Here is a 26,126-nt window from a genome sequence, read left to right as displayed (position 1 = left end):
GTCAGGCAGCTGACCGGGGAAAGCAGGCTGGGGGTCCACCCCATCGAGGCAGTGTTTCCAACCAAAGTCAAGCTGCCTTGTTAAAACAGAAGTCAGCCAGCTGTCCTGAAAGGAAATTGGGTGGCAAGCCTAAATGAAAGTCGGATAGTGGGCCTGCTACTGGGCCTGTGGCTAGCTAGAGGGGTGGCCTGGGTCTGAGTCTAGGTGGGGAGGGACCGTGGGTTTACAGACTAGATCCACAGTGAGGTCACAGAGGCCCTGGGCTCCCATTTTAATTAAAATGGGAAATGCTGAGATCTGGCCTTTCAGCCCCAGCCCTGTTATGTGCCATGACCCGGAATGAGGCCTCACTCCAATGCTGCCATGCCCGGGAGCAAGCCAGGTAGCCCTCACCTTCCTGGGCTCCAAGTCTGAAGGTCCTTGCTGAGACCCGCGTTGCAGGCTTCTGTGATAATGGTGCTTGTGTCAGCAGTGGTCACTTGCTCCCACTGAGTATGCCCTGGGACAGAGAGCACCAGCAAGGACCCCTGACTGTCCCAAGCTGACCACGGAGTGAGTGTGGGCTCACCTGCGACAGTGGGGGCCCTTCGGTTTAGGACTTCTGGGCAGGGGCTCTGCCATCCTTAGGCATGGGCAAGGGGGAGTGAGAGGGGCAGTGCCCAGGAGATGCGGACATGGGTATAGTCCCCACAGGAGACCCAGGAGGGCCTAAGCAAAGGCCCTGGAGGCCTCCAAGAAGAGATGCTACCCTGACCCCGAGACCATTACTTGTTGCCCAGAAAAATAATAAAATAAACACAAATGATGATGATAACTCGGAAGGTGCTATTGACACAGGGCTGGGGTGCAGAAGAGAGGGGACCTTGCATGTACTCATTTAGACACACATATCTCTGTCTTGAGGGACACACACTGTAGGCACACACACTCAGTTGCACTACTGATGTGCACTGTCTCACAGTCACAAACAACGTAAGGCTTGTCACAGGTGAGCCCACTCTCACCCAGTGGTCACCTTGGGACAGTCAGGGAGGACTTGGGATTCTGGGGTTCTCCCATTGTCCTGTCTGCCTCCCAGCTGGTGTCAGCAGTCAGCCCCCCCATGTGGGGGTCCCTGGGGCAGGATGAGGACAAAAGGCCTGATGTAGCTCCCTGTGTCCTGCCCAGGTCAGCATCGGCTGCCCCGAGAAGATGGAGCCCATCACCAAGATCTCCCACATCCCAGCCAGCCGCTGGGCTCTGTCCTGCAGCCTGTGCAAGGAGTGCACGGGCACCTGCATCCAGGTACATGGCCCCTTCACCTCGCTGCTGCCTGGGAGCCCATGCAGGAGCCAGGTGCCACCCCCTCCACCCACCCTGTGGTGCTACACACAGAGCCACTAATGGGCCAAGGAAGCTGAGACTGGGACAGTCAGAACCCCACTTGGGGCGGGGGGGGGGCAGGTCTGGGAGCCAAGGCTTACCATCCCATTAGAGTGCTGAGGACTTTGACTTATTAAGCTCATGACCAGGTTTTTTTGTGCTCAGTAAGTACATTGGCCTGGCTTCTGGCATCAAGCATTCTATGTAGCAGGCGTGGGAATCAAAGTTAGGCTCTTACTGCACAAGGCAGGGCTGCAGGAGTCCATTGATGGCAGCCGTTCCAAATCCTAGTGTGATCTTCGTTACCTGAGGGCTTGTTAAAACACAGATGGCTGGGGTGGGGCTGAGAATTTGCATTTCTAGCAAGTTCCAGGTGATACTACTGCTCCTGGTCTATAGGCTGGGAGGTAGGGATATCCTGTTTCTCCCGCGTCTCTCCAGGAACAGTTGTCATTGCAAACACTAGCTGTGCCTCTGCCCATTTGTACGGCTTTCAGAAAGGCTTGTGAGTGCAGCGGAGACGGCCACTAAGAGTTGGATGGGTTATTGCTGAGACAGTGATCAGCTGCCCACGACCATCCAAGGCTGGGAGGGAGGGGCAGGTGCTGCCTGGGCAAGAGAAGGAAAGGGTCCAAGTCCAATCCCTCTTCCCAGAGGTCAAAGCGGGTACAGCTCCCCTGACATTGCAGGAGCAGAGAAGGCAGTGACCCCTCACCAGTCTCTTTCGATGCCTCTGACTCTAAAGTCATTTGGCCCACACAGGCATGCAGCTTGCCCACGGAGGGGTTGTCCAGTCATCTGCTCGTTGTCTTTCCCAGGTCTAAGGTGCCGAACCCTGTTTCCTTCCTAGCACCCCCTTCCCAACTGCCAGAGCTCCCTCCATACCCTACAGCAGTGTTTTTCAACCGCTGTTCCGCGGCACACTAGTGTTGCCTGGTATGCCGTAGGTGCAGACAAGACAAGAATTTTATAATTTTTCACTATTTTGTTTACTTAATATTTCATAATAAAGTAATTATAAAATACTTTCTTTGTGTTTATTTGATTCCTATTCAAGAGAATTACTTTATATATAGTCAATATAGGCACAGAGTTAAATTTTTTAACATTTTCTAATGGTGGTGTGCCTCGTGATTTTTTTCATGAAACAAGTGTGCCTTTGCCCAAAAAAGGTTGAAAAACACTGCCCTACAGGGTGTTAGGAGCCATGCCATTCTACTTAGGGTCTCACCGCATTCTTCGTTCTTGGAACCCTGGGGGTGCCCACATCTTTCTCACCTCCCATTAGGGCTCCCTCCATGTCTGACACTGCGCTTGCTGTCCCTCCAGTGTTCCATGCCTTCCTGCATCACGGCATTCCACGTCACATGCGCCTTTGACCATGGCCTAGAAATGCGGACTATATTAGCAGACAACGACGAGGTCAAGTTCAAGTCGTTCTGCCAGGAGCACAGCGACGGGGGCCCGAGGGTGGAGCCCACATCGGAGCCGGTGGAGCCCAGCCCGGCCGGCGAGGACCTGGAGAAGGTGACGCTGCGCAAGCAGCGGCTGCAGCAGCTGGAGGAGGACTTCTACGAGCTGGTGGAGCCGGCCGAGGTGGCCGAGCGCCTGGACCTGGCCGAGGCGCTGGTCGACTTCATCTACCAGTACTGGAAGCTGAAGAGGAAAGCCAATGCCAACCAGCCGCTGCTCACCCCCAAGACCGACGAGGTGGACAACCTGGCCCAGCAGGAGCAGGACGTCCTGTACCGCCGCCTGAAGCTCTTCACACACCTGCGGCAGGACCTGGAGCGGGTGAGTGCTCCTGCCGCCCCCCTGCCTGCAGGCCACTGCCCACTGCCCTGAGCAGCTGTGGCTCACTAGGACTCCCCCTGTGACCTCTCGCCCAGGGGTTGAGGGCCTCCAGGTCTCAGACACGGAGGAGGTTACTGACTTGGTGGAACTGGGAAGGATCCAGCTCTTGGGTCTGAGTCCCTCAGGTCCCAACCCTTTGGAAGGCCCGGTGAAGGGTCCTGAGGCTGGAGATACTGGAGCTGGGGCAAGGACCCAGGCGTCCAGCTCCCCTGGCTCCCGCCCCATTTGTGGCCTCTGAGTCCTGCCTGGGGGCAGCACACAAGCTCCTGCTTAGAGTCAGAGGCCGGGGAGGAACTGGGAATGCCGAGTGAGCTAAAGCAGCCCAACAAGTATGTGCTGAGCCAGGGCAAGGAAGACGGGTGTGACCATGGTGCCCCGGGATGCCGGACAGAGGAATGGAGTGAGCAGAGGGTGAGAGTGGGCTCACCTCTGTGGAGTGAAAGGGTGGTGGTGGGCTAAAGTGGCCTAGAAGTTACAGAAGGATTTTAAGCAGACACTGCCCTGCTGTGACTTCCACTTCCAAACACTCACCCCGAGGGGGGATCTAAGGGCCTGGAGGGAGTGGGCGGGTTGGCTAAACCCCTCCCCACCCCCCCACACACCCACAGCTGTGAGCTGAGAGACTGGTGTCCTTGGCTTAGTCCAGGGTGGTAGCGTTGGGGACCCAGTGAGATGACAGAGGGGTATAGACTCTGTGGTTTGGGGCTGAGCTATAGAGGTTGGGGAGCAGAAAGAGCCTGGAGGACCCTAAACCCCCAGAGAGAAAGTGAGGGGTCCTGGAACATGGCCTTTCTGGAACGCCTTCCCTTCCACCTCCAGCTAACGAAGGGCCACCCCGAGCGGGGGGCAGCCCAAGGAGGAAACGGGATGTCCTGGTCCTGGGTCAGTCCTCTGAATCCCAGCTGCTGGTCTGGTGCCCTGTGTGGGACATTCAGTTCAGGGTTCCAGGCCATGTGGGATGGTGGCCCGGTGTCCTGCACAGCAGACACACTTGCCCACCTTTCCCTAGGTCGTGTGAGGAAACACCCCTGGTGCAAGCATCTAGACTCTAGAGCACATGTGTCAAACACAAGGCCCGCGGGCCAAATCCGTCCCACCAGGCCTTGCAATGTGGCCCGCACCGCGCTGTCATCACTGCACTCCGCTGCGTTTCCATCACAATGACAGTTTATGACTGTTCAGTAAACCATTCGGCCCACGATTTAGGCTGGATTTTAGATTTTGGCCCCTTCTCTGATTGAGTTCGACACCCCTACTCTAGAGGGCCTGTGTGGCCTGAGGCAGTGGCTCCGTTGGCAAGTCTATAAAATGGGTAGAGCAGCTCCACAGCTGGTGTGCTGTGGGGGAGGCGGGAGCGGGCATGAGGCGGACGCTCTGAAGCTGGACTTCTCCACCTTCGGCCCACTCATCTGTCCTTCCATGTGGTCCAAGGGAACCGTGTGGAGGGAGGGAGCTTACTGCCTGACAGCCAGTCTGCCACCAGGTCAGAGGGGAGAGGAGTGCAGGGGGTGGCACCAAACGTCCCTGGCTCCAGCAGAGCAGAGGGCAAGGCCACCCACATTGCAGTCACCACTTCCTGGGCAGCCTCGCCTCCTGTCTCTTGTGGCAGGGCCATCAGGTACCAACCCTTCAGAGCTACTGCCAGAGCTGCCCCGGTGCAGACACACCGCTTTCACTCCTACGGTTCCATCCGATCTGCGCTCTCTGGTCTGTGCTGGGGGCCCTGTGTGGGGAGGCTGTGTGGGGAGGCCAGCGGGTGGGCTCGCTGATTTCATCATCAGCGCTCTCAGCCCCAATGAGCAGGGGAGGAGCCTGGGGCTCAGAGAGGTGAAGTGACAGGCAGCCTCAGAGGACCGTGTGTTCCAAGAGTTGGATTTAGACCTGAATTGTGGAGGGGTTTGTCAGAAAGAGGGTTGTTGGCTCATTTTCTCTTCTGTACATGTCCTGGGCAAAAGCATCCTCTTGTCAGTCCCCGAACTCCCCCACCCCCTTGTTAGCTGGTACAGGTGCTCCGAGGGTCAGCCTTGCCAAGGGTTAGGATGCCAGTCCTGGGGCAACAAGAGCTGCCACCCGGATCCCTCTGGCCGGGGAACAGAGTCCTGCAGAGTGAGCCCACCCTTCCTCCAGGAGAAGGAGGCAGGCCCGGCTCCAATCTGTGCGGCTTCTTAGGCCCAGGAGGCTGGCAAAACGCTGCGTCTCCAGCTGGGAGCAAAGTGAGGGTGTGCAAGCCATGCCCCTCCAGGTCCAGCCTCGGGGCCTCTCACAGCCACGCGTGGGTGAGTGAGTGAGTGATAAAGCCGAGAACTGTGCCACAGGGAGGCTTTCTGGAAAGACCCATGAATGGCATGGCCAGCAGGTCCAGCCTCTGCCCAGGGCCCAGTGCCGATGGGACAGTGTATCCAGCCTGTGACTGTGCACAGGCCAGCTTGGGTTGGACCCACCAAGAGATCGAGACCTTGGGTAGCCAGGGTTTGCACCCAGACCATCACTTCCCAGCTCTGGGCCTTCTGGGTTTCAGTTTCCACTCCTCTGCGTTCTAGTTCCCCTGTCTGTAGAAGGGGATAAGGCTCGCACTAACCACAGGGTCCGGGTGAAGACTGGGGACAGAACCTAGCACAGTGCCCTCCCGCTAGTGGTGGTTATCCTTGCCGCTCTGGCTTGTAGAAGGGTGGCCGGCTCCCAGGGGGTGGGGGGCTCCATGGACAATTGAAAGGCTGGCCGAGTGCCTGGGATCGCAGGGCATCCTCCCTGATTGATTTGTCCCCACGGCCAGGCAGGAGTTTTGCTCAGAGAAGCAAGAGCTGGGGCCGTGCTGCCGCCATGGAAGATGTGCTTTTCTAACATTGTAGCCGTGGGCCTCCGCCCTGGTAGGCTGCTCGGGAAGGCGTGGCCACCGCCGCCGCCCAGAGTTATTCACAGCTGACAAAAGCATTGCAGCACCCACAGCAAGTGCGCCGCGCCGCTCGCGTGTCCCCTAGCAACCGTGCAGGCAGTTCCGGCTGCGCAGGGCTTTGCTGCTGTGGGCCTGGATCTGGTTACCAGGGGTTTACTCCAGAGCCTGGCCTGGCCTGAGCGGTGCTTAGCGGGCAGGGGCGGCTCTCAGACACACCCCAGCGGAGGATAATAGTGAGGAACCCCTTCCTCAGGCCTCATTTCCCACGGCTCTCCCCCGAGAGGCAGACCCCACACCTGCTTCCTTTTCTCTGTGTCCTCAGTGCCTGGACTGCCGTCTGCTTGGCTGCCCACCAAAGCAGCCGTGGCCTCCCGCACTCTGGCTCCTCAATCCCTGCATCTTCCATCTCTGGACTTTCCAACCCATCCGTGCCCCCGTCCCACTCAAACCCTGTCACCACCTCCAAATCCCCACATTCCCCTCACCCACAGCCTCCTGTTCTCCCTGCTCAGTTGCCTCCTGGGCCTTCTACCCTTCACTGTCCCTTATTTTCTTCATTGGCATTAGCTCGCTGCCTGTACTCTTGCCCCTGTATGAAGGCCACCCCCCTGCCAGAGCCCCCGCCAGTAGGAGCCACACTCTGCCCACCGGGATCGATCCCATAGCAGTGAGAAGGTGGGTCCCCCAAGATGCCTGCCCCCAGTCTGGGCAAGCAACGTTCTGGGCTCCCCAATCCACCAATCTCTACCCCTATCCAACTCACTCAGGGCCCCCCATCTGATCGCAGACAACCTCACTTCCTGTTCCTCAGACCAGAACCCTCCACCTTTGTGCCAGGCGATCCTCTGTGCCCCTTCGCCTGCTCTCCTCCCATCCCCAAGAGTCCCTTTCTAGCCCCCGCCCTGCAGCACAGAAGTCTCTCTTCTCTTCCCCCCTCTTTGTCTCCAGGATTCCACCAGCATTTGAATCTATTTTACCTTCTCCCAATTTCAAAAGCAAATCTTTCCCTCCCACCTCCCTCTAGTCGTGGGTTTCTCCATCACATCCTTCTCTCCTTTCCCATCATTCCTCACTGTTCTCACTTCCTTGCTTCCCAGTCTGACCATGCTCCTGCCACCACCACACTGCAGAACCTTCCAGCCTCCTCCGTCTCCCAAGGTCCCACAGTCCCTTCTCCATCCTGTCCCCAGCTCTCTCGGCAGTGGTCGCCACAGTCAATCATGCCCTTGTTCTTGAGTGACTTCTTGTTGATGCTCTGACCAGATCTCCCCTCCCCCCTTAACACCCCAGTTCGCTCTCCCTCTCTGAGTTCTCCTTGGTCCTAGTGAGCATCCGCCACACTCGGCCTGGGCTCTCAAGGCTGCATTAGCTCCACAGCTTTGCTCCCCATCGGAAGGACTCCAGCCCACCCCTCCTCCTGAGCTCCAGCACCTCATGCCCAGCATGCCCACAGGTCCAAGGCTGCTCCTCCCGCTGCCTCCATCTCCATGAATTCCTCCAGCCCTGGTCCATTCTAGTTTCCTGCTCTTCCTTTCTCCTCAGCCCACATCCAGGTTCTCTCTGCAAAATTTGCTGACATCAAAACAATTTCATCAAAATGTAAAACCTGCCTTTATTACCAATCTCTGCCCTAGTTTTGGAGGACTTTGTTCCTTGATTGTTTTTTAAGAGAGAATTTTATCTTTATAACCAGAAAAAAGCAATAAGGACAGTATGAGGAGCCTGACAGCCTGGCTGAGCTTCTAAAGTGGCCTCAATACTTTTGTCCCCCAAAGCCATCCCGGGAGAGGAATCCTACGGCATTCCGCCACAGGTGGCTGTTGTACCGAGCGAGCATCTTGGGAGAAACTAGAGAAGTAGTTGATGATTCCAGGGTGAAGTGGGAATAGGGTTAAGGGTTAGGGTACCAACCAAAGAATGTTGGCATAGTTGGGATTCTCAGAAGGAAGTGTCCTGTTTTCTGTGGTCCAGACATTATTGATTGTGTACTGTGGCCAGATCAGGGGGGGAAATTGAGCATTTATCTGTAATATCCTGTATTTTTTATATCTTTTCATATCTACCACTGTTTATTATAAAACAAACATATTCAGGATTTCTAATAGGATAAAAAAAATATGCCAGTAGAAGTTCTACTACTGGTCTCTTCCTGTCCTGTAATGAACCATCTATGCAACAGCCTGGGCAGCTCACCCTGAGGCCGCTGGCCAACAGCAGTCCTTCTGGCTTCACGGTGGCTTATGAGAGGTAGATTTGAGGACCCCTGCCCCCAGAGAGTATGTTAGGCCCCCAGGCCCGGCGCCTGTGTTTTTAATCAGCTGGCCTAGGTGTTTGATGCTAGTAATTCTCTGGACACGCCTCCAGAGTTTCGGATGAAAGACAAGAAACAAAACTACTGGTAGATTTTTATAGGAAGTATTTAAGTATACTTTGGGGGGAAATCTATAACTCTGAGCCTCACCTCATCTGGCTTCTTACCTTAAGGGGTTAGGTTTAAGTGTGAGAAAACTCCAGAATGGAATGTTTTAGAAAATTTCCAAAAGCAGGACCTTGACTGATCTGTTTTGAAGTCAGTTATATCGACTGGTTTGTTTTAAAGCCTCCAAAGTAGCCATGAATCCATCCACTTCTTTTCATCTTCACTGATCCCACACATGTCAGATCATGTGACCGCCAGGAAGAAGACAGACTGGGATACAAGGAGATAGTGTTGGACTGCCATAGACAGGAAGGCCTTCTGGATGTGATATGGGTCCAGCTTTGGGGGAAGAGTAGGATGTACACCAAGGCTCCGTGGCAGAAGTGGGCTGCACACAGGCAGAAAGTGACGGGAGGTGGGGCAGGCCTGGAGGCCCGTTGGGACAGGGCCCTGAGGTGACTGGATCAGAGTGAACAGGAGATCAGGCGGGATCAGACTCAACAGGCTCTCGGCTGTGTTTTTTCTCTGTGATAGAAGGAAGCTATATTTGTTACCTGGGGCAACTGTAACAAAGTACTACAAACTAGAGGCCAGAGGTCACCGAGGCTTTTTCCTCCACAGGCTCCGAGGGGGATCTGTTCCGTGCCTCTCTCCTAGCTCTCTGCCTTGCTGTCCTATGGCATTCTCCCTGTGCGTGCCATCACATGGCCTTTCACAAGGACTTGGTGGTGTTAGGGCTCTCGTATCCACTATGACCTCATCTTAACTAATTACACCTGAGGTTCCATACAGACGCCGACGGAGGATTTGGATTTTCATAGGATTGCTCTAGGATGGCAGAGGGGTCCAGCTGAAGATGATGGGGGTGACTGAGCGGCGAGGGGACTGAGGCAAGGAGTCGCATCCCCGGGAAGGACTGATGGGCATGCTGACAAATCAGCGATGGGGCAGAGGAGGAGGAGCTGGGTCATTAAGGACTTACACACCACCATCAAAATCTCTGCACAGCTCTGCTTGGCCTGCCTCAGCGAGGCCTCACAGCCTCACTCTCTAGCCATGAGGCCTCACTCTGCCTCTCCCCGGGCTGGCCTTTCTCTGGATACGAGCCTGTCTCCCTCTCTGTGATCAGCCCCCTCCCGCCCAGCTGCCCTTTTCTCCAGGAAGCCCAGTCCTGTTAGTACTTGGTCAGCATCTGTCTGCCCACCGGGGCTACAAATCCTGAGAAGAAAGGGACCCATAAGGCATTGCTCACTGCTGAGCCCAGGACCCAGCACCACGGGAGTTTCCGGAGCTACGGCCTGTGCTCAGGGACATGTGGAGGAGATGGGTTGGAGAGAGACCCTGAGGAGGTCAGACAGGCCAGTGTGCCAGAGCAAGAGTGCTCAGACTGGGCCCCTGCTGCCCTCTTTGGAGGTACTGGCCGCTAGGGTGGCCTGGTGCTCCCCGTCTATCCTGGTGCGCTCACCAGTGTGAGTGCCACTGAGAGTCTTCCTGCAAGGCCAGGACGGAAGCAGGCGTTCTGGATCCTCCTTCACACCTAGGCCCGGGAGGGAGATGAGGATGCTGGTGCCTACAGCGAGGACTGATCACGGCCACCCCCAGGTCCGGAGAATGGTGCCCATGACAACAGGCCAGGGGCGCCAAAACCAAGAGATCATCCCAGGCAGCTTAAGGACCTGCAGTTTAAGGACATGCAGCCTGAACTTGAAGATGGAACCCCACTGGAGATAGAGAACTAGTGTTAGCTGGAAAGACCCTGGTGGGACCCAGAATTTCAGCTCAGCAGCCCCTGGCCAGTCCCTGCCACTGGAAGTTCTCACCTAAACTGAAGATGACAAGGAAGTGTTTCGGGGAGGGGCCTGGTCCTGGCTCAGAGAGCAGCTTGTGAGGGTGGACACCCTGGAGAAAGCCGTAACGTAAACAGAGCAAAAATGGCCCGTCCTTCAGGCGCTTCCAGAGCAGGGCAGGAGGCTGTTCCTCTCTGGCCCTAGGAGGCCAGGGCCCCGCCCTGCCCTCCAGGAGTTCTGCCTCATGTTGAGCACATGCACGTGCCATGAGGACGAGGGGCCTTGGCATGTGCAGGTGTGGGCCTGGCTCAGATCCTAGGGCAGCAAGTAGGCGCAGGTGGGTTGGAGACTGCCTGTTTGCTGGGGTTCTCTCGCTCCATGCACCATGGCCTTTCACGACTCAGGATAGGCGGTGGCTTTTGCTATGGCTGAAGAGTTTCTTTGGTGGGAAAGAGACCTTGGACAGGAGGCAGAGGGATGGACTTGGTGACCTCGCGAGGCCCGGTGAGGCTTGGCGCACTGTGGATATAGGGGAGGGCAACTGTGTTAGAAGGGCCTTGGGCAGCAGTGTGGCTGACTCAGCCAGGAGGGCAGAGTCACCAGCCTGGGCACCCAGATGCTCTTTGTTCACTGGCTCAGCCAGCGTCTCGGGTCAAGGCTGTTCTCGGCCCATGTTTTGTATCAGGGAATTGTGGCTTAGGGCTAAGGACACTCGTGGTCTGGGAATCGATTCCCGGATGTCCTGGGCAGGTTAGGCAGTGGTGGCCCCCAGGGCTGGAAGGTCAGGGGTCGTCACCCTTGGGTAAGGCGGAACATGTCCCTTGTGTTTCCTCAGGTTAGAAATCTGTGCTACATGGTGACAAGGCGCGAGAGAACGAAGCACGCCCTCTGCAAACTCCAGGAGCAGATATTCCACCTGCAGATGAAACTTATTGAACAGGATCTGTGTCGAGGTAGGCGCCTTCCCTGCCCAACACCAGCCGCCTCAGTGGGCACACACCCAAGGGGTTGGGTTCCAGGAAGGGTGTCTATGGAGCCTGGTTTGGGGCATGTGCATGGGGCCCGGGGCCACTGGCCCCCACCCCTACCCTCCGTCACTCAGCACCTGAGCCAAGAAGGGACCTCCCCAGGGTCCCGGGTCTGTATTGTCAGGCAAGGAGCCAGAGACGGGAGTGCGGGCATCAGGCCTGCCCTCTGAGAGCGTTCTGATCCACTAGGGACACCCAGGTAGCGCCAGGGCCACAGTGGGAAGTAGTGAACTGCATGTGCACAGGTGCGGACCAGATCCTAGCAGCTCCAGGCTGGCGCTGGGGCAGGAAGGGCCAGAGCCAGCGAGCTTCCCTGACTCGTGTGCCTGAGTGCTGAACCGGAAGAGAGCGGCCGCCCAGTGATGGAAGAGGCCCTTTTCTCTGAGCTCCGAAGACTCGGGCCCTGTGCCAGAAGCTATTCTTACTTCTTCTTACTCTCCTGCTTCGCATGCATGTAACAGACTTGGAAATCAAAGGCCCAGGAAGCTCTGGCATTGCTTTTATCCGTTAGTTGTGTGGACATGGGGCTCTTCCTGGAGTCTTCACATGTGTAGGAGGGCAGTGCTTGACCCCCAAATGGCGCGCTCGTGTTGGGTTCCCTGCAGCAGGAATAGCCGGATGGAAAGGGATTTGAGCCAGGGGCTGCCCCTGCCAGCTCAGCTCTGGGTCAGGCGGGGCCTGGAGTGGACAGAGACGAGAGCTGATGACTGAGGACCGGCCACCCCTGCCTGAGAGCCAAGCTGCCTCGTCTGCACTTTGGGGTCGCCACCCTATCTGGCCCAGGAAGCCAGGGGTGCCAAGTAACGACCGTGGGTCCCAGCCGTGCAGAGCTCGGAGCTCGCCGTGCACCCTCAAGACTGAGACAGCTTCCTGGCTCCGGAGTGTTCCCAGCTCCCTCTCCGCTGTGATTGGTTCCGTGAGCACTAACTGAGCTGTGATTGGTTCCGTGAGCACTAACTGAGCTGTGATTGGTTCCGTGAGCACTAACTGAGCTGTGATTGGTTCCGTGAGCACTAACTGAGCGTGGACGGAGGCCGGGCCCCATGCTGGGCCTGCGGGCTGAACCGACAAGGTCCTGCCCTGATGGAGCTCACCATCTGGAAGGACAAAGGGAAGCGGTGGCCAGGGGACCGCGGCGGTGCTGGTGCAGGGAGAGAGGCGAGGGAGGCTTCGCGGCGGCAGTGATTCTGCAGAAGCTCCCGCTTCCGAGGACCGCACTGTGAGCACGTCCAGCTGCAGGACAGGCAGCCGAGGCCGCAGAGTGGCAGGACCTGCAGTGCCCGAGGCACGGGATTCCGGAAACACGTTTAAGACTCGCAATGTTTGCAGCTCCCAGAGCTGAGTGGCTACAACAGGCAACCCTTGTTCAGGGCAGAAGTCTGGTTTTCCTCTGCCCAAAGCTTTGCCCTGGGTGTTGTGTGCTTGACCCCGGCGTGGGACATGGGCTACAGGCACATTGCCAAGGCCTGTCTGGCCAGAGGCTTGAGAAGGCTTCCCCTGGCAGAGATAGGTATTTAGGCTGGAGCTGAACCAGGTAAAGATCAGGCCAAGGAAAGGGCATTTTTGGAGACCCAGAGACCAGAGCTTATTGTTAAAGAAACAGGAAGGGAGCTGCTGGCATCAGTGGGATTAGAGCGGAAGGATGATGTCCACAGTGAGGCTGAGGGGGTGCCAAGGTTGGCCATGCAAGGCCTTGTGACCCTCAGAAGGAGTGCAGGTTCGCTGAGGACGGTGGGGCCTCAGAAGCCTGCCTTCAAAGTACATGGGCCCTGGTCCCATGTTACAGATGTGGAGACTGAGGCCCAGCAGGAGGTGCACAGGGAATCAGCAGCCAAGTTGGGAAGGTTATAGAGCTGGGCCCACACCCCCCAGCATTTTCTTAAATCCTTACTCAGGAAGCCCTCGGCCTGCAGCTGAGAAGCTGGGAGAATCTTCCTGGCAACTGGGCCTCCCCCTCCGTAGGTCCCTCCCTGCCCATGTGCTCTCTGTGGCTCCCTGCACCTGTATGGCCGTGGACTGAAGGGGTATGAAGGCCAGTTGTGCAGCCAGGTCTCCCATCTCCTGTCTGACCTCAAAAGCAGACCAGCAGACCAAGGCAGGAGACCGGCTCCAGGGGACTAACCAAAACCTCTCGACGCCTCAGATAGTGTTCTGTCCACCTTCATGTCCAGCTCCTTGGCCTGGCATTCAAGGCCCTGCCCTGCCCACTCACCTCCAGCCAGCCTCCCACACACCAGGCCTCTCCCAGGACCTGCAGGCCATGCAGGTCAGGCTGCAGTCCAGATGCTGCAAGGTGGCCCTCCACCCACTTCAAGGCCCTGTGCCCACCCCAAACCCCGCCAGAGCGGCAGTGGGCAGTGACCACACTCTCCCACACCTCCTGGCCCTGAACTCACAGGTGCCTCCGCTGTCCAAGCCCCCAAGGCCCTGAGCTGGGGTACAGAGCAGGGTGAGGCACCAGGGCGGTGAGGAGGGATTTGGGGTGGCAGGGATTCTGGTTCTGGCTGAGGCAGTCAGGATAACCACCTGCTCTCTTTCCTGGCGCAGAGCGGTCTGGGAGGAGACCAAAGGGCAAGAAAAGCGACTCGAAAAGGAAGAGCCGTGAAGGCCCAAAGGGCAGCCCTGAGAAGAAAGAGAAAATGAAGGCAGGGCCCGACTCAGTCCTGGGGCAGCTGGGTAAGTGGCCACGCTGGCCGGGCAGACTGGCAAGGCTCACACTCCACTTGCAGCCCCATAGAAGGCCGGCTGGGACCATCAGCTCCCACCTACCCAGAGTGGGGGCCCTTCTCTGCCCAGGCACTCACACCTCCTGGTCATAAAAGAGACTAGGGTTTCAGAGCCCGGGCTGCCATCCCGAGAAGTCCCCCTTTTGTAGACCTGGAGGCTGTGTCCAGCAGCTCAGGAACTGACTGCTCAGTCCACTGGCCAGGGTTCTGGAGGCCCTGAAGGTAGGTGTGGGTCCCGGGATTCTCCATTCTTGTCCCACTCTGCCAGAACCTTTCCACATGGGCCCTCACAGTACCAGTGAACCTTCATGGCAGAGACCCAACGGAGTGGCCAAAGACACCGGCCCAACCCACCTCCGCTGTCACAGACCTCCTTACTGCTACCCCCTTAAGCCAAGCTGCCCTTGAGGGGACTCAGCACTGGGCTTCCTCTCCCAGGAGGTTGTGTGCTTCCCCTGGAGCACTTCCCAGGGGTGGAGGCAGAGTCCCCTTCAAGACCTCACTTCCAGCACAGAAGCCCCACGTCATCAGTTTTCCCCTCAGTTTCAGAAAGGGGACAAGTTGGGTGTCTAATGGGAGGCTAGCTGTCCCGAGACCTGAGTAAAGAAGGGATGGCCTACAGCTAGAGCAGGCACTGACATCCAAGAGGGGCCTCATACCCTGATACATTGCCACCTTCTTCACGCCTGACACCCTTATCCAACTTCCTTGTTTTGGAAGCTCTGGGAGACAAGGTGCATAGAAATCCAGCGCCCCCTGGTGCCCTGAGGGCATTTTTCTCCATTCCTCCGCTCCCTGCACCTCATGGGGGTGCAGGGTCAAAGGCCCTTGCTTGTTTTAATGTTCTGCTGTGGCCACCTTAAAATTCCCAATAGTAATCTTTGAACGGGGAGCCTGCAGAGCTTGCTGGGGAGGCCCAGAAAGGGATTCCAGAGAGGGTGGGACTTGCACCTGCTGGCATCTCACCATCCCTCGTCTCTCCCCGCTGCCAGGCCTGTCCACCTCGTTCCCCATCGACGGCACCTTCTTCAACAGCTGGCTGGCGCAGTCGGTGCAGATCACAGCGGAGAACATGGCCATGAGCGAATGGTCGCTCAATAACGGGCACCGCGAGGACCCGGCGCCCGGGCTGCTGTCGGAGGAGCTGCTGCAAGACGAGGAGACGCTGCTGAGCTTCATGCGGGACCCCTCGCTGCGGCCCGGCGACCCCGCCAGGAAGGCCCGCGGCCGCGCCGCCCGCCCGCCTGCCAAGAAGAAGCCGCCGCAGGGCGGGCCCGGCGCACGGACGGCTCCGGACAAGCCCCCCAAGAAGCCCTGGGGCCAGGATGCAGGCGGCGGCAAGGGGGGTCCAGGTCAAGGGCCACCCACCCGGAAACCACCACGGCGAGCACCTTCGCACCTGCCGTCCAGCCCGACAGCCGGGGACTGCCCGGTCCCCGCGGCTCCCAGGAGCCCCGCGCCGCTGGCCCCCGGCACCCCCGACGAGGCGGCCCCCACGGCCGCCGACGCGAGCGTCCAAGTGCCCGGCCCGGCGGCGAGCCCCAAGCCCTCCGGCCGGCTGCGGCCGCCCCGCGAGAGCAAGGCCGCCCGGAGACCGGCGGGCGCCGGGCCTGATGCCGGGACGGGACCCCCTTCCGCGGCGGCCGAGAGGCCGCAGGTCAGCTCACACTTGGACCCTGAGACTGCTGGTTTCTTCTCTGATAGGGAGATGAGCGACTCCGACGCGGAGGCCGAGGACAGCGGGGTACAGCGGGGCCCCCGCGAAGCAGGGGCTGAGGAGGTGGTCCGCATGGGGGTTCTGGCCTCCTAAGCCCCCCATCCCTGTCTCAGGCCCTGCCCGAGGCGCCCCCCCCCCCACCCCACGAGGCCTCAGCCCAGTCACAACTGCCATTTCCAATCCGCTGAGTGTCCCAGACCCTCAACGCTGCCACTCCGCTGTGGTTTTATTTTTAATACAGAGAGAGTTCCGAATTCTCACTACACTGTTGTCTTTCCTCCGTGCTGGCCCAGGACATTAGACCCCTCCCACAGCCCTGGCCGCAGGGACCGGCCACGTCCCATGCAGCACCCCGTGGCGGCAGCGCCCGCCCGGTCCACGGGCTCCTGGCCAGCTGCAGACCGGGTGAAGGAGAGTTCAGGACGCCAGCCCGCTGCCACCGGGTGACGCAGAATGTCGTTTGGGCATTATCTCACGGCAGGCGGGCCAGCCCCCGGCCTGCCCACCCTGTCCTCCACTTCCACTGGAGTCCATTCGGGGGGTCCTGCTGCACTCCACTGATCCCCAAGGAAGCCTCTGATGCGTGGTCCCCAGCCAGAGTCTACTCACTGTCACAAGCACAACGAGCTTCTCTGAGAAAGCACTGAGGGGGCGCCGAGGGCCCCGCTGGTTCCAGGGGACCCGCAGCCGCTCCCGTCAACCCGCACCCAGGGCCGGCCGGCCCGCCCCGGCCCTCCGCTCCCTGCTGCTCGGCCCGTGCCAGCGCCCAGCCCTGCAGCCCCGGGAAGGGCTTCCACAATCCTTCCTGAGCTGTGCCACTTACTCAGGGGACCCCGGGCAGCCCGCCAGGCCGGCCGAGGGCTGCCAGGAGGGCCAGTGCCCAGGCGGGGGCGGGCGCTCAGACCCGCCCGCGGCAGAGAGTCGCTCCGGGCTCCACCTTCCTTCCTTCCGTAGGAGCCAGTCTCGGCCCAAGTCCGGTCTCTCCCAGGTCGCTGACCAGGCCGATCGCCTTTTCAGGTTTCCCAGTCCTGCTAAGAGACGAGCTGCTTCCTCGGTTTCCTTCTGGAAACTCCTTCCAACTGGCAGTGGGATCCCGGGGCCCAGGCGGCCGGCTCGGCTGCTGGGCTGTTTGAAGTCTTGCTGGAGGCTCCTGGTTCCTCTCCCTCCAGCCTTAACACCCCCCCCCCCCCCGCTGTGCCCTCCCCCCCCCCCCCTGCCCATTCTCCCGCCTCCCCTCCCCTCCAGGTCCAGGTAGCTGTTCTGAAGGGTTTTAGTGGAGTGGCCCCAGGGTGATAGCTCAGGGAACAAACAAACAGGAATTCAGTGAACACCGTGTGTGTGTTTTTTCATTTGTGAATTACTCCTGGGTCACTCCCGCCACTGGCAAAGCCAGAACTTCTCCAACCAGAACCGTGCAGAAGTCCAGTGACAGTCGAATCATTCTGTGGATGCCAAAGAATATTTTGACCACAACACAGCACAGCCTGGGACCTACCAACTTGTCTCTTGGACTTTTGCAACGGCGTTCTTTAGCGACAACTTGCAGAAACACGCTCCTCGCACACACCCAAGGAGACCAGCCCGAGCTCTTGGAAAGAGGATGCTGTTCGGCTGCTCCACTGTGGAAACCGGAACCAGGTGTTGGGTTTCAAACCCTGGGCTGGGCCCGCCGGAGCCTCCAGCCTCGCCGCCGCCTCCGAGGGGAGGAACACCGGCGGGAAACCGCGAGGTTCCCGCCCGCGAACCAGCACACAGCGCGAACCGGATCGGCGGGACGGGGAGCGGCTTGACCACTGGCCCCCAAGTCCAAAAACTACCAAGGTACGACAGTGGCGCTGTCATTGACTCTCAGCTTCATGTGAATCTTAGCGAAACAGGAAACGAGGACGATGACGAAGTTCAGGGGACGGACCCAGCAGGCGTCAGGACTCCGGGCGCTGGGATGGCAGGAGCCACCGCGTAGTTTAGCCTGCCTGCCACCTGGGTGGCGGTGGCCAGCGCGGCGTCAGCAGCAGCGTCCCAGCCCCGTTCTCTGTTTACTGCCTTTGAACAGACCTCCTCCCCCCTCCCCCACCCCCACCCCCGCCGTGCTTCACGTCACAGCCCTGTCTGTGCTGGATTGCTCAGTCTGACCTCACAGGAAGCAAAGGGATGAGCTTAAAGAACAACCAACTGTCCCCCGGGGTGCGGGGACCGGCGTGCCTGGAATGGCTTAGGTCCGGGAAACTCAGTGCTCGCCCCCTGACCCCGTCATCCATCCTGAGGCAGAGTCTGGGCCCCCTGGAGGCAGGAGAGGACCTGGGAGGGAGCACAGTGGGTCTGGCCCAGGCGGGGCAGCTGGCCCTCTTCTCTCCCGGCTCTGGCTTTGTTTGGGCAGATTACCCCTGGGGCGTGGTGGCTTGTTAGGCCGGCTGGGGGGGCCCTCCCAGGCCAGGCCAGGCCCTAACCTCAGGCAGCTGCCCACTTCAGGATGTCCACCTGCCGTGAGGAGGGTGACTATGCCGCTGTCCACTTCTCTCCACCGTTAGCCACAGCCCTTTGCACTTTTCCAGCCTCTGTCGTCGTGGGGAAGGCTCTGCCACCCCTGATTAAGGTCAAGGGGGGAGGCAGACGAGAAGAGGCCTTCCCAGGCCAGAGGCTGGGGCCGATCTTGCCCTCGACCTCACCACCCACACTCACTGGCCCTCAGGGAGGGAGAAGCTGCTCTGTCCCCCGTCCTGGCTGTCGTCCTCATTCCCCAGTCCCAGCCGCCCACCTCCCCGTCCCCCTCATCACAGTGAGAAAGGATAATGCGCAAGGGAAGTATTTTTATGGATCATAAATGTATTTTACCACAAAGGAGGAGAAAGGAAGAAGGGTTTATTTTGTTAAATGAGCACCAACTTGGTGACCGTGTGTGAGCGCTTGTAAGGGAGACGCCCCCCAGGTTTCCACACGGGGGCTGGGCCGTGGATGTGTCCCGTGTGTGGATGGGCACACTGTGGGACTTGCTGGGGCGATTCCTAGAGAACCAGCTGCCCGGCTCTCACAGACACTGGCAACAGCTGGACTTGGCCTTCCCTTGCTCACCGCTGGGTGTGGCCAACCTCTGCTCACGCCCAAGGCCCTGCAGCACGGTCTGGATGCCCTGCAGCGAGGCCCGTGGGAGGCCACTTCCCATGCCCCTGGCCCAGCTGGCCACATTGGCCAAAGAGCCAGGGCTGGAGCCTGGGACCTTTGGTTGTTCTTTAGGGCACTTCCTGCCACCTTGTCCCTCAGCTGACAGCACTCTGTGCTCCACATCGGCTCGGGGTGGGGGGATGATATGAATGTCACAGGAGGGGACACACCTTCTGTCTTTGTTTCAAAGAAAGTGATGTGCCATTTGTTAATATACAAGAGAAATATTGAAAATATATTGAAAAGAGCAATTTTAAATTATTTTTGGCTTATGTTGCAATATTTATTTTCTTGTATTAGAAAAGATTCCTTTGTAGAGAAAAAATGTATTTTTCATTAACGCAAAGACCTATTTCTCCTTTTTGTACATTGTCCGTGTTCGCTACCCTCGATGAGCAATAGAATGTACGGCCTCCCCGGTGTGGCCAGCGCCCACCGCGCCCTGCATGACGTGTGTTGCCACTGCTACGTAGCTTTCAGTCCCATCCTGTCCTGCTCACTCCCGGGCCTCCGGGCCTGGCCGCCACCAGGGCCTGTGTCTCAAGGAGCCCTTTGCACTCCTCATGTGTTGGCAAACGCAGTTAATAAAGCAATGTTTTCCGTGCTGGCTGGCGTGAGGCTTCGTTGCACTGAGTGGCCCCGGGGCCTGCGAGCCCTGTGCGCAGACTGGATGTGCCACGGAGCTGCTGCTGCCCCCTCGGGAATCGTAGCAGTGTCGACGGGCCCGCCGCTGTGCCTAGAGCTGAATTTCCTTTGCCCTCACTGGTGTGGCCCCCTAGGATTCAGAGCGGAAGAGGGATATGCCCAAAGCCACACCTCTGGGAGGAGGAGAAGTCCTTCATCACAGGCAGGTTGTTGGATTCTTACTCCCATGAGCTGGGACAGTGGGAAGGTTTGGGAGGGAGCTTAGCAATGTCATCAGGGAAGAATTTTGCTCAGGTTTGTGTTTCATTCATTATTTTCTGAGCACCGACTCCGCTCCAAGCTCTGGAAAGCATGGGAAGTGTCACCGTCCCTCCCAGGGCAGCTCACAGTCCAGCAGGAACACAGACATGAGGGGATGGGAGTCATGGAGGCCTGGGCTGATGGTGCGGGGGACTGGAGGGGGCATACAGGAAGTAACACCATTCATTCAGTCATTCATTCAACAAAGATCCATTTGATGACACACCTGGTTCTGCCACTGCTCTGGGTTGTATACTGTGCCTGTCACCAGGGGCTGCCCTCAGAGCTTCCAGGCAATGGGACCTGAAGAATAGACAGCTGCTTGCCCAAAGAGAGCTGGATAGAAGGAAGGGACAGGAAACATTCCTGGTAGAGGACTCGGCACAGGCAAAGGGGTCAAACATTGCAGGAGTGTGTCTTACACCTCAGAGCCCAAGGTTGCTGTGTGGAAGGATTGAATTGGGAATCTAGCTTCTGGAGCCGCTGACTTAGTCGTTTAGGACAGCAAATTGCCCCATTTTCTGACCAGTGCGATAGGAGGCAGGTCCCCAGAGGCACCTCCAGACTCACTGTTCTGTGAGTGCACAGCGTTGGAAATAAGCTCGGGGCTCCTGGGAGGCCCCAGGAGCTGTGATTCGGAGCGGCCCTCGGCCAGCTGCCCTGGGCTCAGCTCCCCGGCCTCTCCCTCCGCCCGGGGCCAGCCGATGCCACAGTGACCCAAAGAGCCTGGCGAGGTCCCCCCACAGCCCTGCGAGACCCCCTGACAGCACACCCAGCTGACAGATGTGGGCTCCTGAGGGTCAGAAGCAGCCATGTTCAATGGAAATAATAGTACAAGTAATAGTAGGTGCTACACATTTTTAAAATCACAGAAAAAAATAATTTTAATAATTTTATTTAATCCATTATATGCAATATATGGTCACATAAACATGTAATTAATATAAAACAGTTATTAACGAAGTATTTGCATTCTGTTTGTACTGTGTTCTAACTTACACCTCCATCTGGATGAGCCGCATTTCAAGCTCAGTAGCCACGTGGCTCACAGCGACTCCATGGCAGTGCAGCCCTAGAGCCGGTCAGCTGTGCCTGGACTGCCCGGGTCTCCTATCTGATCGGCGCTCCTAGGCCTGCACTCCTGCCGCTGCCTCTGCCGTCCCTGCGCCGGAGAGCCCCCGAGGGCTGGGCAAGTGTAGGCTGACCTGGCGGCTTCCAGTGGAGGCTCTGCCAGCAGCTCCCGGGGGTGTGTCCACGCACCCACATTTCCGCCGTGCCTGCCTGACTCAGCACCCACTGAGCACCTGCCGCTGGGCCCTGGGGCCTCCAGGATGACACAGCCCCTGTGGAGAGGCCAGGCCCGGGTGGGAGACGGACTTTAATCAGATCATCCCAAAGCAACGTGCAGCCACTCACTGAGACTGGGTGGCAAGTGGCTGTGAGGCTTGCAGGGTGGAACGTCTGCCCTCCCTGAACTTCCTTTACTCTGGCCACTCCTGCAACTAAGATCTGGGGCGCCCTCTACCGCCCGCTGGGCCCCAGCCCTGCCATCTCCAGCTCCAAGTCCTGAAGCCCACAGGGCCGGAGCCAACCCTGCCTTCCCGCCTCAGACTCCAGCCTCTCCCGGCCCCTGCACGCCGCCTCCCAGGGCAGAGAATCTTCTCCACCAGCCACAGGCACAGAGGCAGCTCACGGGCCCGAGGCCTCCTGGGAGAATAAGGCAGCGGCTGAGGCCTGCCGGGTCCCCACCCTGGGGGGAAGGGGAGGCCAAGGAGACCCAGGCCCTGCCTTCCTGCAGCTGCCAAAGAAAGGCAGGACTCAGCAGTGCGTTGGAGAGTCCTGCCTCAGTCATACTCCCGGGGCTGGCCTCAGTCCTATGGCACCTGTGTCTTCGCCCAGAGATGCCAGAGGAGGCAGCCACGGCCCCTTTCCTTGGAGACTAGCTCAGGAATGAGGCAGGAAATGCAGGTTGCTCAAAATGGTCTCACAGCTGCCCTCCCCTTCGCAGGAGGCCTCCCACGCTTCGCCTGCCAGGCTCTTACGGGCTTCCACGGAGGCCAGCTCCTTCGCACTGAGGGCTAAGCCAGCCCTCCCCCACTAACCCCCATCTGTGTAGTCTGCCCAGCCACGCACTCTTCTTCCCCCTGATGAGAGATTCAGGCAGAGGCGCATAAGGTTTCATGATCGCCACGTTGCCCAATAAAAAATGAGATAATAAAATATGAATTTTAGGGCAGTCTTTGGAGTTCAGGCAGACTCATTGCCAAGAGTCAGAGGGAGCCAGGAATGTGACTGAAGGGGCCGGCTGAACGGAGCAGGGCGGTGCTCAATACGCAGTGCTCTGAGCTGGACCTCCTGGAGCTCAGGAGCACGCACGCCATCATTCTGAGGGACCAGGGTTGGGACGCAGAGGCCCTGGTGCTGGCTGGTCAGCGAGGCCGTCAGTGGGTTAGGTGGCAGGGCTGCCAGATTTAGCAAATAAAAACACAGGACACGCAGTGAAATTAGAATTTCAGACAAACAATGAATAATGCTTTCGTATAAATCTGTTCCAAATACCACATCCTGTATTTTTCCTGGCAATCCCGGGGGAGGCCTCACATCCTCTGCTACACCGTGTCTAGGCGTGGGACTTACCGTTGCACACAAACTGGGGCAGATGCAAGACTGTCCCCACAATCCAAAGCGCTCAGCCCTGCAATGCAGAGCAATGGGAAGGGGCCGCAGCCAGTGCCGGGACAGACAGGACCAGGCTGCACCTGTCTTGCTGCGCCTCAGCCCCGAGGCACCCAACCCAAGCTGAACCGAACCCGAGGTGCCCCAGAAGGGACCTGGCTCCCTACAGCTCCTTGAGGCCCACAGCCCATTGGTTTGCTGACTCGGGTCAGCACCTAAAGAGTTCACGTTGGCTGCAGCACCATTCGCTATAGCCAAGAGGGGGAAGCAGCCCAAGTGTCCATTAATAGGTACATGGATAAAGAAAATGTGGTAGGAACATACAATGGGATCGTATTCATGCTTGAAAAGGAGAGATTCTGACACATGCTATGACATGCTATGACATTCTGACGCATGGATGGCCATTGAACACATTATGCTAAGTGAAATCAGCCAGTCCCAAAAAACGCACTGCACAATTCCATTTACATGAGGTATTTAAACTTTCTAGGACGTATCAATCTCACAGAAACAGGAAGTAGAGTGGCGATTGGCAGGGGCCTGGGGCAGAGGAGGTGTGAGTTGCTGGGTGGGTGCAGAGGCAGGGTGGGGGTCTGGGGCTCCAGTGCTCAGCAGTGTGCTCGTTGGTGACAGTGCTGTGCTGTACATTGGAAATGGTTGGGAGGGTAAATTTCGTTTTGTGTTTTTCTGCCACCTTTTTTTTTTTTTTTTTTAAGAATACTATACAGGAAAAAATATCCTGCTACATTCAATAATGTACAACTGCTTTGTTGCGACAACAAACATAATATGAAGCAAAAAGAAGCCATTCTAAAATATTAAAAAGCAAAAAGTTCCAGTTGGGTCTCTGCCTTTTCTGGAGTATCAGTGATCCTCCTCCATCCCTCAGCTCAAGCTCAGGCCTCTTTTTATCATTGTTATTTCCCTCCCAAAAAAATATTTATTTTATTGATTTCAGGGAGGAAAGGAGAGGGGGAGAGAGAGAGAAACATCAATGATGAGAGAGAATCAATGTCCGGCTGTCTCCTGATCGAGCCGGCAACCCAGGTATGTGCCCTTAACCAGAATCGACCCCAAGACCCTCAGTCCCAGGTGGGTGCTCCAGCCACTGAGCCAAACCAGCTAGGACCCTCCCAAGGCTTTTTGCCAGGACAACCAGGGTTTGGGGTCAGGGCAGGGCCGCTCCCTGGGCAGGGCTGGGGAGGAGCTGGTTGTAAACAGCTGGTGCTCATCCTGGAAGCAGCGCATGAGACGCCTGTGACCGTCAGCTGCCTGGGCCTGAGGAACAGCCACCTTCCCGGCATTCGGGGCTCCGGCTGCCGTCCGTCCACCGGAAACCTTGCTTCCCAGGAGCCTGGAGGTAGCCGAAGAGGACACCCCTCCCTCCTGTCTCCTCCTCCCAGCTCCCTTTGCAGAGGAGGAATGTTCCATTGCTGGGCATCAGATGTTGTGATCAACATGAAACTCAGGAGAGCAGCCAGGATTTGCAGGAGAAGCAGAGGGGAAAGTGACTCAGCAAAAGAAACCTTCCTGGTGGATGTTCGGAACTGCTATTTTGGGGCTCTGGGTGACGGCCAGGCTCTGGTGAAAGTGCAGAGCCTTGCGTCCACTCGCCAGCTTAGTATTCATGCCCATTGGCTTGCCGAGGGGGCCTGGCAGGGAGCTCCGGGGGGCGGGTCTGGCGCTGCCTCATCCAATGTAAGACACACAAATGGGCTCATGTCTAACGGGAGCAGGGTGCCAGGTGGAGGCATCAGGAATCAGAGGAGACGCTCAAATCTTAGGGGCCCCTCTCCCCTCCAGGAGCACCGCCTCCCAGTCCAAAAGGGAGTGGGACTGGCCCCAGCCTGCACCATCCATCCTGGGTCCTCAGGGTTGGGGGACATGAAAACTTGTGCTCAACTGAATTCAGGGACAGAGAGCCTGCCATTTTGAAAGCAACCCAGTGCCAAGCCATCTGTGCTAAACAGCGTCTTCCTCAGACTCAACTGCAGGTGTCTCCTTCAAACGTGGCCTCTTCATTCACTGTGGTTCTGAGCCCTGGAGCCACTGAGATCGAGTCCAATCCTCTGTTCCCCGTGCTAGTCCAGGCCCACCCGGCCCTTCAACGTCAGGCCTTCCCTCAGGTTAGGAAGCAGCGCATTTCCCTGTTCCCACGGCACTTCCACCCAGAGCCCCACACGGTTCAGGCGGAGCAGCCCCAGGGCAGAGGCTGCAGAGGGAACGGCCGGGAGCTGTGCAGAGAGCCCGCCTCTGCCCGGTGCCCTGTAGGGTGGCAATCAGTAGCTTCAGCACGTGTTGTAGTTTTAACCCAAACCAGAACCTTTCCTACTAAACAACAAAGAACAGCCTTCACAGCTGAGGGCGATCCCAGAGGAAGGGGTCATTAAGCCAGAGCTGCCAGACGGAGGCGGGAGTCGCGGGCCCTCCCGCTCCGGGCTCCAGGGAGAGGAGGTAAGTTGTTTGGAAGAACTGGCTGCAGATGAAGGAGGGGTGGGGGGCGCAGGGGAGTGCTGGGGAGAGGGCAGAGTCCCGGGGAGAAGTGGTGGCTGTTTGGGGTTGGTTGTGGGCAGCAGCCTGGGGAGGCCGGACAGGGAGGGTGGAGGCGCCTGGCGGCCCGTGGCGCCCGGGGGCGGCTCCTCGGCTGTTCTCCTCAGAGGCACCGAGGGCCGCCAAGTGTCCACCTGCACTGGCACAGGAGCCGCTGTGTTGGTTTTGCCTGCAGTTGTTGGCCGAAGAATCCCTCTTGTCTCTGCCTTCCGACCGTGGCTTCCTGCGGGTCAGGACATCGCCGCTTTCTGCGTGTTTCATCACGGCTGTCGGTTCAGTCAGAACATCGCAGCCTGGGGGTCTGGGCCACTCGCCTGGTCAGCGCCACACACGCTGGTGCACCTGCTCGGTGGTCAGCGTGGCACTTGGAGAAGGTGGTCCCAGCTTCACAACGGCCTGTCCTCATCCTGGCCATGACCCCGCGGTCAGGCTGTCCCCCCTCGGCCCCCCGGGCAGGCTATTCTGGATCACTGGCTCCTACCTTGGCTTGGAAAACATGGTCATGCATCATAAAACGCTGGTTTGAGAATCGGTGTGAGAAGTAACGTACTTAATTGCAGGGAAGAAACAGGTTGAAGTTGGGGAAAGAGCAGCCTCTCTCCTGCCTCCTGCTCGGGCTGTCCTCTCATGCCTGCCTCCTCCCGACACCTCCGCACACAGCTCCCGGGCACAGGCTCTCCCAGCCCCAAACCATGTCCTTTCCTGTCCCGCCTGTGTCTCTGCGGTTCTATCCTCGCTTGCCCCCTCTGCACTTAACCAGTTTGTATTCCTTTAAGATTCACTTCTGGTCCCCCTTTCTGGAAACCTCTCGATAGTTTGGGGGCTTCTTATTGCCGTCCACGGTGCCCTCAACAGATCTCTGCCCTGTCTCATTATGCGATGGGGCCCCAGCAGCAGGAGTTCAGGCATGTCTGCTGGCTGACTGGAGGAAAGGCAGGCAGGAGTGAGGCCAAGCGCCCAGACCTGAATCCCACCCCAGCACAATCCTCAGTAAATGCCGGTGCTAA

The 26,126-nt window shown here is 58.2% G+C and overlaps 1 protein-coding gene across 3 annotated transcripts in view; it reads left to right on the top strand.

The window, feature by feature from the left end:
• Positions 1 to 19,549, top strand: part of JADE2 (jade family PHD finger 2) — a 44,963-nt gene extending 25,414 nt beyond the window's left edge. Inside the window, exons 8-12 of one of the 3 annotated variants that reach the window (XM_036425366.2) lie at positions 1,168 to 1,284; positions 2,692 to 3,156; positions 11,151 to 11,268; positions 13,891 to 14,019; positions 15,062 to 19,549. In XM_036425366.2, the coding sequence (XP_036281259.1) occupies positions 1,168 to 1,284; positions 2,692 to 3,156; positions 11,151 to 11,268; positions 13,891 to 14,019; positions 15,062 to 15,879 (1,647 nt within the window). In that variant the 3' untranslated portion in view covers positions 15,880 to 19,549. The remainder of the gene's footprint in view (positions 1 to 1,167; positions 1,285 to 2,691; positions 3,157 to 11,150; positions 11,269 to 13,890; positions 14,020 to 15,061) is intronic. The other 2 variants (XM_036425372.2, XM_045576819.1) reach the window with 2 other exon arrangements.
• The last annotated feature ends 6,577 nt before the right edge of the window (positions 19,550 to 26,126 follow it).

The sequence above is a fragment of the Pipistrellus kuhlii genome, unplaced genomic scaffold (assembly GCF_014108245.1).
Source record: "Pipistrellus kuhlii isolate mPipKuh1 unplaced genomic scaffold, mPipKuh1.p scaffold_m20_p_8, whole genome shotgun sequence".
Taxonomy (NCBI): Eukaryota; Metazoa; Chordata; class Mammalia; order Chiroptera; family Vespertilionidae; genus Pipistrellus; species Pipistrellus kuhlii.
This window is presented reverse-complemented; position numbering and strand designations above follow the sequence as displayed.